At 49.0% G+C, this 11,826-nt stretch overlaps 6 protein-coding genes across 6 annotated transcripts; 3 read left to right on the top strand and 3 right to left on the bottom strand.

The window, feature by feature from the left end:
- Positions 1–2,464: 2,464 nt before the first annotated feature.
- Positions 2,465–3,213, top strand: BO87DRAFT_23247 (uncharacterized protein). The gene has a single exon (XM_025618775.1). The coding sequence runs from the start codon at positions 2,746–2,748 to the stop codon at positions 3,178–3,180; it is 435 nt and encodes a 144-aa protein (XP_025481247.1). The 5' UTR covers positions 2,465–2,745; the 3' UTR covers positions 3,181–3,213.
- A 442-nt stretch (positions 3,214–3,655) lies between these two features.
- On the top strand, positions 3,656–5,681 carry BO87DRAFT_23249 (uncharacterized protein). Its single transcript, XM_025618776.1, has 5 exons — positions 3,656–4,017; positions 4,177–4,254; positions 4,332–4,454; positions 4,514–4,570; positions 4,673–5,681. Exons 1-5 carry the CDS (start codon positions 3,822–3,824, stop codon positions 5,275–5,277), a joined length of 1,059 nt encoding a protein of 352 aa, XP_025481246.1. The 5' UTR covers positions 3,656–3,821; the 3' UTR covers positions 5,278–5,681.
- A 149-nt stretch (positions 5,682–5,830) lies between these two features.
- BO87DRAFT_457919 (DUF3602 domain-containing protein) lies at positions 5,831–6,984 on the bottom strand. Its single transcript, XM_025628836.1, has 5 exons — positions 6,629–6,984; positions 6,529–6,559; positions 6,376–6,445; positions 6,175–6,297; positions 5,831–6,091 (listed from the first exon to the last, which is right to left on the bottom strand). Exons 1-5 carry the CDS (start codon positions 6,666–6,668, stop codon positions 5,963–5,965), a joined length of 393 nt encoding a protein of 130 aa, XP_025481245.1. The 5' UTR covers positions 6,669–6,984; the 3' UTR covers positions 5,831–5,962.
- A 269-nt stretch (positions 6,985–7,253) lies between these two features.
- On the bottom strand, positions 7,254–9,189 carry BO87DRAFT_375381 (putative mitochondrial phosphate carrier protein). Its single transcript, XM_025623025.1, has 7 exons — positions 9,050–9,189; positions 8,641–8,940; positions 8,403–8,567; positions 8,100–8,353; positions 7,704–8,049; positions 7,629–7,648; positions 7,254–7,566 (listed from the first exon to the last, which is right to left on the bottom strand). Exons 2-7 carry the CDS (start codon positions 8,923–8,925, stop codon positions 7,497–7,499), a joined length of 1,140 nt encoding a protein of 379 aa, XP_025481244.1. The 5' UTR covers positions 8,926–8,940; positions 9,050–9,189; the 3' UTR covers positions 7,254–7,496.
- A 149-nt stretch (positions 9,190–9,338) lies between these two features.
- Positions 9,339–10,391, top strand: BO87DRAFT_375380 (putative cystathionine beta-synthase (beta-thionase)). The gene is made up of 2 exons (XM_025623024.1): positions 9,339–9,706; positions 9,788–10,391. Exons 1-2 carry the CDS (start codon positions 9,602–9,604, stop codon positions 10,220–10,222), a joined length of 540 nt encoding a protein of 179 aa, XP_025481243.1. The 5' UTR covers positions 9,339–9,601; the 3' UTR covers positions 10,223–10,391.
- Positions 10,392–10,709: 318 nt separating this feature from the next.
- BO87DRAFT_424659 (vacuolar ATPase assembly integral membrane protein VMA21) lies at positions 10,710–11,257 on the bottom strand (the record flags this gene model as incomplete). Its single annotated transcript, XM_025627248.1, has 3 exons — positions 10,710–10,846; positions 10,910–10,995; positions 11,151–11,257. The coding sequence occupies 3 exons, from the start codon at positions 11,255–11,257 to the stop codon at positions 10,710–10,712; spliced, it is 330 nt and encodes a 109-aa protein (XP_025481242.1).
- Positions 11,258–11,826: the final 569 nt, after the last annotated feature.

The raw sequence follows: 11,826 nt of genomic DNA, 5'->3' as shown, positions 1-11,826 counted from the left end.
TTTTTTGGAATGTCGGGCCGCTTTAGGCAATGTTCTTCGATAGTAATAGTTGGGGCTGCCGTGATAACCTGAATCTGACGGTTTGGTTTCTCTGTCCTAGCTATTTGTCATTAGATATTTTTGTAAGACTTAATGCACTATGGATGGTATCGATGAGAGGAATAGAGTGGACATTAGTGCCACTAAATTGCAAGAAGTAGTGGTGATACTATATATTCTGAATGAAAAGCTTGGGGGTATGGAATTGGAACCGGATGTGCTGGTAGAATTTCATGCTAGCAATTCTAACACGCAATGAGCGAGAGCATAGTTCAAGGGGCAATATGTATATAATATATTAGTGGATCAAGTAATTCCAATTCAGAGTTGTAGTTGCTATAGGGGGACCGAGCAGATGTTGACATGTTTGTTTAGGGATGATTACTTGTGTAGGAGAGCTGCAGGTCTCTAGTTGAAGTATAATACGATTTTCTAGGTCTTACAGAAGGAAATATATACTAAGAGCATTTTATACCGATTCAGAGTTGAGTAAGACTATGGCAGCCCCTGTGACCGCTACTGATGATTGTGTTATATGGTTAAAAAGTAGGTCAAGTTTCACATGCTGGTATCGAGGAGATTATGAACAGTATAAATTTTGCTTTCATAAATCAAACTGTATATGGCTTGGCTGAGCTTGAAAGAGTATAGCCTCAATTTGCGCTCAGATTGGGGCATGTCACAGAATGCATTGTTTGCAGTCAAAAGTAATGGTGAAATAGCGGTCTTATGCTAACTGATCAGATAACGCTAATGCTGGCTGGGATGGCTGGCACCCATGCAAAAACATGAACATTCTCTAGTAAAGATGTCCATTGTAGATTCTTAGCATGTCAGTACGCCGATAGCATTCTCCGGGCCCAGCTTGTAGTCGTGATTGGTCTGATCAAACCATTGAAGTTATTTTGACTCGTTCTGGAATGCACCCACCCAACGGTATATATCCGGGTTGGGTTTCGTCAGATTAGGGGCATTTCAACAAATGAAGGACGTCACAGTATGCCCCTGGGCCCTTGAATATGATATCAGAAGCTTAGCACTTAACTGTGCGAGCTATCTCCGCAGCGCGGTCAATAAGGCTGAATGAGGGAAGTTCTGGAAGGGTAAACTCCTTGCATGGAGATTCTGTCACGATCCCGAATTAACAGTAATTAAAGTAGGCGCCATCCCCGCCCCCAATGACCCACTTACAAGGACTGATGGGGATCGACAGATCGCCTCGGCCGGAATGATAGAATTCTTACATAGTATGGAGTAGATTGTAGGTTACTAAGAGGTTGGCTTACAGGTTGAGTTGCTTGCACTTGCGCGAGTTTTGAGCCAAGATCCTCCTTCGCGTATTGTTCCTTGCTGGAGGTACCTTGCTTGATCGCAACGTGTGCGACGCTAAGTCGGTTAAATAATTCCAGAAACATTCAAGCGCGTATGCATTGATCTTCTTAATTTCGGGGATGCATGGGCTATTTTTAATTCCTGTAAGTTTGCAGGCCTAAGTATGAGCCTGCCAGATGTGCAGAGCCAAGAGCGACTGCCAACCTCAAAAGGGCGGTTAGTTGTCTCAGTGTGGGAGGCTGTCTGGCGGACTGAATGGATGGGATTGGACTGGAACGACCGCCAAAGTCAGACATGTAACGCCGCCGCCCAGCAGAGTGGAGGGGCGATTGAGACAGGCAGACATATTCCAGGTTTCATTCTGCGGTGCTGGTGGGCCAATTGGAAGGCCACGGATAACAGAAGGTGTGCTTCCCTGGTGCAACTAGAGAGAATCTGGATAAAGATTTTAAGAGTACGTAGTGATATGCCACCGTCTCGGTGGGTGAGATTCAAAGTCGTATTCTCGTATCTGGCCGTACCGGCCAGTCTTCCCACCGACTAAACCATTTTGGTGTATTCCGAGTAAAAATAGGAAATCAACGGCCGGGATAATCCACCCGGAAGTGAAAAGATAGTCAAGATAGTGTAAAAGTTATCAGAACTGCGGAGTGGCTTGCCTGGGCTGCCTGGCCCATTTTTTGGGCATGGATGATGTCGACGGCAGCCGATCTGTGCGAAGGGCTGAAGTTTGCTTGATTTCTTCCGATTGTGCAAGCAGGACGATCAGACGGGAAGAGATGGCTGGTGACATGGGATTTGCGACAGCGCATCCTAGTCGACAAGTCATCGCAGCCATCGCACACACACACACAACAAGTTCCATGCTTTTCTTAGTACCAAAATCATTTGCTTACTTTTTTTTGTTTCTGTTCTTCAGTGACCGCAGAGTATGTTTCCTTTTCCTTTCGGGTATGGTGCCTGAGACGGTGACAGATGGTCCATGGAAAGGAAGCCAACCAGAAAGAGTTCGCTGGGTGGCTGGGCCATCCCACAACGAGTGATTGGCCAGTAGGCAACGAGAAGAGGGGAAAGCTGCGTAACACTATCGGTGTTTTTATGCATTTGGTCTTTTTATTCTTTTTGTGTTCACCAGCCAAGATACGGTAACGAGGGTAATTCTATTTCCAGTCGAGCTGGTACTGGATTTACTTTTCCCGCTGCCTTGAACTTGGTGGGGAAATGCTGGGCATGACAGATGGAGAAGTGAAGATGAAAATGTTTTGAAGAATTGAATGCAATGCGTATTTGTCATTTGTTCTCTTAGAAATGAATTGACTTCCAGGAGAGAAACGGGAGGATGAAAAGTTGAAAGAGAAAAAAGAGGAAAGTTCCATGGGAAGAGGATCTCCGGACAGTGAACGGGCAAACATCAGGGAAAGTTTCCAGGCATCCGGTGATCGTCTAGATTCTTCTGGCCGAGTGGCTCTTGACTATAACGCCATCGTCCAACCCGAGCTGATAGGACGACTTGCAATCGTCCATCCATCGGTTCGAACAAGCGTTCCCCTCTTCATTGCGTGGCGCCTGTCGTCAATACCACCGGGCCCGTACAAGTCAAAAGGCCTCAATGGCCCTCCCCGATTCTCTCTAGTAGTAGTTCAGTACTTGTTGGGTTGCCGACTGCCACCTGCTTTTCTTTTTCACACGTTCGTTTGTACTTTCTCCTCTTCCATCTGCACGGTCGACTGGAGTGGTGCTTTCTTGCTTGCCTGCTTGCTCGCTCGCTTCCTACTACTTTCCATCTCCATCTTCATCTTTCCTACATAGTACCTACATTCTTCCCTACTAACCTACTGTCTTGGCATCTCTAGCTTGAGGCTATCGCATCTTCCTTACTGTTGATCACTTTGAGCGCACTGCGGATGGACCAACTTCTTGCAGTCACTATCGCTTAACCTACGGACGCTCTGGTCGGTCGATTTGATCGGACGATACACTACTACAAACAGCTGTGCTTCAAGCCTGCCACACTTCCCCACCTTCGGTGTCACTTTGATTATTCTTTTAAACGGCGTGGATCGTTGTGTGTAGAGACAAATTGCGGAGTTGATACTTCTTCCAACTTTGGGCGACATTTTCCACACTTTTCGGTGCTTTAGACTTTCCCCAGAATATTGGGACAGACATCAGACATCCGAGTGAATATCCGCTCGTGGATCCATCAAAAAAGCAGCCCCCCACGTTGCCTGCGCTGCTTAGTTTCGTTGGCTGCCTCCTGGCTGCATTCTGAAACCACGCTCCAAAAAGCCCGAGAATCATCGCGCGCGATCATCATACATTCCTTGGCGGTTTCCACACCGGATCGTGCTTGCGCTCCACAACGGGCGCCATAGCTTAGACAGCGTCCTGCGAAAACCTGCTCCAGCTGTTGGTTATCAGGCGCTAAGGTCGACGGGGTGATAAATAAAATGGCGACCTCCCAGCCGGCCGTGCCTCCTGGCAGGCAATCTCGTGGCTTCAGTTTGGGTGCAAAGTCGGATCGGTCGCAACGGTCCAGCAATTCCAGCAAAAGGCCCCAGATATCGGAATCCTCAGACGAGAAACATCGCCGCCAACTACATTCCAAAGCCGATCCCATGGTTGCTATGAGCGAAGCGCAACCTAGTACGTATCCGGAACACTCCCCCCTTATCTCTCTGCCTATTGCACTCCTGGATTTCGGCCTGCCATAACAAAACAGCCCAATCCTTCCATTCTCATTATGCTGCCTCCAATTTGCAACATTTACTTCCCACAAGCATACAAACTGACTCGTTTCCCCAGATTTGGTTGCTCTCGAGCAGTCGACGCTGGGTTCGTTACGGACCATGCAGCATAAAGATCAGTATGGAAATATTATCAGTTCGTATACCATGCTTCTTTGGTTGGACATATATCCTGAGTGACATCTTGCTGATTGCTCTCCTCTTCTCTCACAGCTGATCCCGATCTCTCTAACCCCACGCGCCCGCGGTTTGAACGTCCGCTTGAAACCATCCGATCTTTTGAGGCGGCAATTTATGGGACATACAGCAGTAGACCTGCTTCGTATGTAAGGACAGGTGAGTCACCCCTTACTCCGGTTTGCTCGACCCGGCGGTTGATTGACGATGCATTACAGAATCGACTCCTGCAACTCCGGGGCCAGACCACAGTCGGCGGGGAAGCTACTTTGGAGGTATTTCTCAATCCCACAAGTATTGCGATTTGGCATACAGTCAACATGTCCATTGTAATATTCGAGAGAGGACGGTTTGCTAACTAGAAGGTTTGGGTATAGCGCAAAACGGCCATTCGCACCGGGGCCACTATGATCAGGGCGGCCATTACAATGGTCGCGGAGCCTATTCGCGACCGGACAGCTATGTCGAGAATGGTAATGGCCAGTCTGACAACTATTACCCCTACAACCAAGGCGGCGGCCGACCGCGACCACGCCACCATGCACGGATGAACACCGACCAAAGTGGATATTCACAACACGGCTATCACAAATCATATGACAACATGACCGCAGCGTCTGGCTCGGGCTCTGGCAGCAACACCGACGCTTACGGCAACTCCACCGACCCTAGCTCTGTGAACAGCTCCATTGATCAGTTCCAACAGCAGCAACAACAGCAGCAGCAGATGGCCGAAAACTATGGGTTCCAAGGATTTGGTGCCGGGCCGAATCTGAACGGACAAGCTGGCGCTGGGGGACGGATCAACTTTGGCAGCAAACCGCCAGCGGCTGACCCCAACGCCGGTGGCCCTGTTGGCGGCGGTGCCGCCGTCGCTGCCACAGCCAACCGGCGCCATCTCCGCAAGGCTACGAATGACTCTGAAATGAGCAACGACTCGAAGAAAAAGGGCTGGTTCAAGCGTCGTTTCAGCAAGAACTAGTCGTCTGTGAGCCGGCTCCTCACATTTGCTTATCTTACTATTCGATGCGTGTTTTCTGATCCGATTTGTCTGGGTGTACTACCTCCGCGGCGTTCAAGAGTCATGTTCAAGCACAGCAACTGGGATTTCGGGACGGACTGTGTCGGGTTTGGATTCGATTGCAACTTTTATTTTACTCTTTCATCTTTGCATGCGGTTGACGAGACCAAGATACATGGATGCCTTTTTTTCTGTTCCTCCTTACCTTTTTCTTTCTCTGCCATGACAGTGCATGAGATACTAGCCAGTAAGATGTTGATTGATACGGGTGAAGTTGTGAGTAATGGTAGGGTAGTGTGACTGAACCAGGGTGATGAATACCTTCATACTTGCTGTCCAATACTGAATAGATATCCAGTAATGACCAGTGTATATCGGTCGTACTAGTCAGTCAAAACACTTCCAGTAATCTGAAGTAGCTATCTCCATTGAGAGAGAATAAAAGAAAAAGAGCCCCACATCATAGAAGAACCAAAAGAAAAGAAAGATGTATTACTTCTAGCGATCAAAGCATGAAACAAAAAAGCAACAGGGAATCTCAAATCAGACGCAACAACATAAGAATAGAACACCCTTCCCCACCCCATTACACTCCTCACCTCATCCTCCACCCCAAGCAACCATCCAATTCAATGTTGAAAGTGATCTACTTCCTCCCAAACAACTTATGCTTCAACTTATCCGCCAACCCCTCATGCGCAGGCCCCTTATGCTTCTTCTCCTCCTTTTCCTTCTTATGTTCTTCGTCGAGGTGCACGTTGCCTTGACCGCCGCGCTATCGCACCACCATCACCACTCATTAGCATTCATTCCCTGCATGAATTGATAGAGGAATAAATGAAAGGGATATAAACATACCCCAGTATGATAATCCCCATCGACAGACTGCCGAATCGCCAATTCGGGAACTATCTCCGCGTCGTGTGGGATCTTGGATGTTGGGCGCACGTGCGGGGAGCCGATGTTGCCGGCGCCGCCTCTCTTTAGAGTAAATTAGTTAGTATAGTGGTTGGTGGTTTGGGAGGTCGGATGGATTGATGTATGGTGGGGATGGCTTACGCCGGCTGAGTAGGCGCCGTCGCCTTGGTCACCGTAGATTCCTTCGCGGACTATGCCGCCGTCGACGTATCTTCATATTCATGTATATGATTAGTATTGGGGTTTTGTGGTGGTGGGGTGTTTGGGGGATGAGTGAATGGGTGTAGTGCATACTCGGTGGAGTCGGCGCCGATGTTTCCTTGGCCTGTTTTGTTTGGGGAGGGAATGTTAGAGATGGGTTAATGTAGTGGTTTGAGGGAGCTGGGATGCGCACCTCCACGGCCGTGCGACACAATAGGTTCGTGTTCGCCCATGGTGCAGTAGTTAGGGTAAGTAGTAGTTTTTGTTCGAGTGGTGTTGTCTATTGAATTGATGTAGTGATTCAATGCGATGATAAGAACGCTGTAGCCAAGAGTCTGCGACGAGCGTGTGTGTGCACCAAGTCTAGCCAGACAGTAATGAAAGTGGGAAAGAGAAAGAGTGCAAAGTGGCGGTTCCCGGGGATGGTTCGTATAGATATATTATGTACCACAGGGGTTAGTAGGGTGTAGCGTGACTACCTTAGCGCTTTTCTTGGGCGCAATCACTGCCACAGCGGGCCAAGCCAGAGGGTGCGCTCTGGAAGTCAAAGTTAAATTTGCCGGAAGTTCTAGTCTAGTAGCTAATTCAGTGAATATCATTATCGGGATAAATCTAGATGATTGTTATCGAAGGAACCAAAAGAAGGAAACGATCGGGACGGCATCCGATGACGTCGACGCGCCGATAAGATGCTTGTCCGGATTGGTCCGAGGCGTGACTAACGATTTTGGGGCCCGCCAATTGTTACTAAGAAATGAGTAGCTTCATGTTATCTCTACCAGTTAAGGGTTATCAGTTCAGCTGCTTTTATCACCGGCCTCGGCTCAGGGTTCAATTAAATGTGGTTCATGAAAAGACAAAAGTGGTTCACCATTGCACGAAGAAAACTAGTAAGTAAATTACCCACTCAATTAAATCGGAAGAAAGCTGCACGAAATCAGGTACGGTACAACCCCACACCCCGCCTCCATACTACGGCCACTGTATTCTACATTCTACAGAGTGTCCGGCCCTTCGTGTTAGACAAGGATCTAAGCTCCCGGCGGGACAATCCTTCCATATTACTTCTTCTCTGCAGGAGGGCCACCGCCAGTCGTGGGAAGACCCATGAAGATCTTGAACGAATCGTAACTGCAAAACGTCAGCCGCTGTCTATCGAGAGGGGCATACTGGAGATCTGAAGTAACACATACATCATCCACTGCAGTCCGGTCTAGAGGAGATAACAAGTCAGTCATGATCTGAGAAACATGTACCGATGCACTTACCAAGGTGCCGATCATGACGATACGGACGGGAAGACCGTTCCAGAGACCTCCAAAGCCAATGTCCTTGTAGATCCGGCTCATCGCTGCTCCAAATGCCTCTCCGGCCTGACGGTTCGCATTCAACTTACTGACCATGACATCTGCTGGGTGCGACACGACGGCGCAAAGGATACCAGCCAGGTAACCACCGGTGAAGGCAACGGCGGTCTGCGCACCCTTGTTGTAGTCAGACTTTTGGCCCGGCAGGGAGTTATAGATCATCTCGACAATCGTTTCGAAAGACGCAAACTTCATCATGGTGTAAGGGATCTGTCGACCCCAGAGAGGGTAGAGACCCTTGTACAGGCTGCTGCAGTCAGCTACTAGGGATCGACCGCTCGCATTAGCAGCACTTACCCGGCCACACCTTCCTTATTAACCACGCTAGAGATACCAGTAAATGTTGATCGAATATCAGGTGGGATAGTCGTCTGCATGCGCACCTTGACGGCCTCGAACGGACACAGGGCGACATCAGCGATAAGCTCCGCCGACGCACTGGCGGTCAAGTACAGAGAAGTCTTCCACCGTGCTGCGTTCTCAGCCCCGACAAGGTCGCTGTAAAACTTCTTGAAGAACTCATAACCACCATATTTGAACGCTCCTTGGGCCTTGTACTCAATTAGAGGGCGCAACACATGCGATCCAGTCTTGACTTACACTGTATCCAAAGAAAGTGGGACCCCAACCGGTGAAAACTCCGCGGAGACCCTCTGCACCGCGAATTGTACGGAATGCCTCTGCATTACTCTTGTACAGCAGAGGATCGACCTGACGGCGGCATTTGATCAAATCAAGAGGCGTCACAGCGGTGTGGGTGAGACCCTAGGACCAGCCAAGAATTAGTATTCATAGGCCACTATACAGCGTTCATTAGCAGAATGGAACATCCACTTACGCAAGCAAGCATTCCTCCAACCGTGCAAGCAGCATAGTACTTAGGAGTCCATGGCTCGATCTTGCCGGTCTTGGCTTGAGCTTTCTGACTCGCAACTTCGAACTCTCGGCTCGCTTCCTTAGCGATAGCATCGGCCTTCTTTTCGATGTCCTCGACAACGTTCCAGGCGGGGAACGGCTGGTGTCTCTTCAAGCCCGCAGCTTCCGGCTGTTGGGTCTGCTGAGACTGGCTCAGAGGGCTTTGGGAAGCGAAGGCGCGAGCGATATCCCCTCCAGAAGGAAACATGATGGGCACTTCTACCTATAATTGTTATTATCTGCGTTAAAGCGGTTCTAAATAGGTTGCGATAAAGTATAATGGCGGTATTGCATCGCGGTGGTTCCTTATCTATACAAGCGGGTCCACTTACAACACTATATCGGCAGTATAGTCGGACGGATGACGATGTATAGAACGGAGGTCCACACCTATTCTCGTCTCCTTCGATTGAAGAAATCGACGCAGAGTTCAGAAGACAGTCTGATTCCAACAAAAAAGGATTCTCCAGAGAGAGGAAGCCAAGGAACCTTCTGAGTGGTATCTGACAGTCGGTGATGGTGCCGCTGACGTCGCGTGATGGCACTAACCGCTTTCGGGGATCCCGCCAACTGGTTGATCTGAAGCGATGAAATTTAATCTGATTGGAGCAACCTCAACCTGTGCTTGATGCTTTTTGGGTGTAACTCAGTACTCCGGCTCTCTATTCCTCTGAAACACTTGATTACCGCGGAAAGTTGTGTCTAAACTACTGAACGCAACCCTCAAAAGCTATCTTGACAATTTCAAGGGTCTCCAATTGACCGTCCTCTCGGAACCTTCCCTCCCGTGCCCCTCATCGAGTCACTGCGGGATAAGTTGATCACCAACACTCCCACTACCACCACCGTCACCAACACAACCCCAACACACCAACGCAGCGAACATGGCCTCCTATATGAACGCCAGTGAGGCGCTGACCCAGCAACAACTCGCACAAAATGCAGAGCAACCCATCGCCCAGTCCGCATGGGCAAACAAATACCGCGGGGTGAGTCCGCTTGCTTCTTACCAGTGATGTTTCGCAAGAGTCAACAGAAACAAAATAACTAACATACCACCGGCATACTAGGCGACAGTAGAGGATCTGGACCCCAACCCAGCCCTATCCGTTTCCCCCGACGATCTGATCTCCACCGCCCTGATGGCCGCTTACGAACGTGACTACACACACCTGACCGTTACCTCCTCGACGAAACGCTCTCTGGTCGGATACCTGAGCATCCCCCGACTAAAGGAGCTCCTCAAGGACGGCACTGTTAAGGAAAACGACCCCGTCTCTGCCGCCATGCAGCGATTCAACCGCAAGAAGGGCACATACCAGGTCATCACGATGGAGACACCGCTGGAGGAGCTGGAGCAGTTCTTCGAGAGTGAAACCGGTCCTAACGGAGAGAAGAGGGCTAAGCAGGATTTCGCTGTAGTTACGGATGTGTCGCGCAAGTTCGTGCTGGGTGTTGCGACAAAGGCGGATTTGGCTGAGTTCGTGAAGCGGAGACCGAATTAAGTGGTTGCATGATTGCATATGATGGGTTTTCTGGGCTTCTTTTTTTTGTTCATACTTTGCATTATATAATGGAATGCTTGCTGCGGATCTGCTGTTGATGTCGTGCATCTCAAGGCGCAGATATGTAATTTGAATTGAACATATTACTCGCCAGGATGGCTCATCTTAATGTTGAAATCAGATTGGAGGCATTCACTCAGGCTGTGTATTATCTGCCTTATTGTTGGCATGGTATGCCTTGAGGTAACCGTGACCAATCACACACCCAGGAACCCGAAAGGTATCATAACACTCAGAGTATTTCCCTAAACCATTACATACATACTATCCCGACATAGCTTTCAAGACAAACGATACGACAAGTACATACCTAGCATGCGAAAACAGAGCGATCCATGAACGCCATCTCTGCAATACAGGGCCCCCAGAGCCAGGAATAAAATGAAAGGAAAACAACAAAGACAACAAGACAGAGTGGCTGTACCATTTACTGTGCCTTTTTCTCCTTATACTTGGCGTCAGCTTCCCTCTCCGCCTGATCATCCTTCCACGCAACATAAATGTATGCGACGAGAACTACGTTAGCCATGATGGCGGCCACAATGCCGCCGACTGTGGGGCTTGCTATTCCAAAGTGTTAATCGACATGAAGATAGTTAGTAACTGGAGTGTAAATGGGATTCTCACCTCCAAAGTCTACCGTAACAAAGTACATCCCGATAGGAATGACGACCATGGCGAAGGAAAATCCGAGAAGTTTCATGATAACATTTCTGAAGGTGATGTGTTAGTTAGAGTTAGGGAGGGGGTGGTATGTACGTAATATGTATTGATAAGGTGTATGCGTTCGTTGGGCTGAACCGGTAGTTCAGGATAGCCGCCATGTGGCCTAGTGTTCGTTGGTGAGGGACGAATGAGATGCACCTACGTGGGAACGGCAGGGGTCACATCTGAGTCAGAGGGCTTTGGAGAGCCCGAAGATGCGACAACATCCTTGGGAGAAGGAGATTTCTCTGCGGAGCGACGAGTGGCCATGTTGATGATGGTAGTTGGTTGTGGTGTTGACAGGTTTGATGTTGGGTGTTGATTTTCCGGGGACTAATGCGTGAAAGCCGGAGGATGATCGACAAAAAGGGTTCAGGATATAATTGGTGATAACAAGTACAGCTTCTCCTATCCTATTTAAAGAGTATACAGTATCCTTTCGAGTACACTGTTCGTCTGGATGGGATTTGAAATAAGTAGAGAGACATGGATTATTTTATACAGCGGATGATTTCATTCCGGAGTTCAGGCAATACCGGCCTCTGATTGGTCCATTTACAAGAGGGGACATCTGGCTGCGTTTTTAGTGACAAAAGAAAAGGCAAAGACGGTGGAAAGAGGATCGCCTTAGTGAAGAGACCAGCCTTGTACCGGTGAATCATATAAAGAGGGAGCTCTGATCCCCCCGATCAAGAGGGGGTTGGCGTCCAACTGCCATCCTCGGCTTTAATTGAAGCGCCAGATCACGTGACCCCAGCGCGTCCCGGGCGCGTTTTGCGGAGAAAATCCCAGGCGGTCGATTTATCGTTTCGCCTCGAGAGGATCCCCGATCGATCTTG

Source organism: Aspergillus neoniger (genome assembly GCF_003184625.1).
Source record: "Aspergillus neoniger CBS 115656 unplaced genomic scaffold BO87scaffold_11, whole genome shotgun sequence".
In the NCBI taxonomy this organism is placed as follows: domain Eukaryota; kingdom Fungi; phylum Ascomycota; class Eurotiomycetes; order Eurotiales; family Aspergillaceae; genus Aspergillus; species Aspergillus neoniger.
The sequence above is the reverse complement of the archived record's forward strand: the minus strand, read 5'-3'. Positions and strand labels throughout refer to the sequence as shown.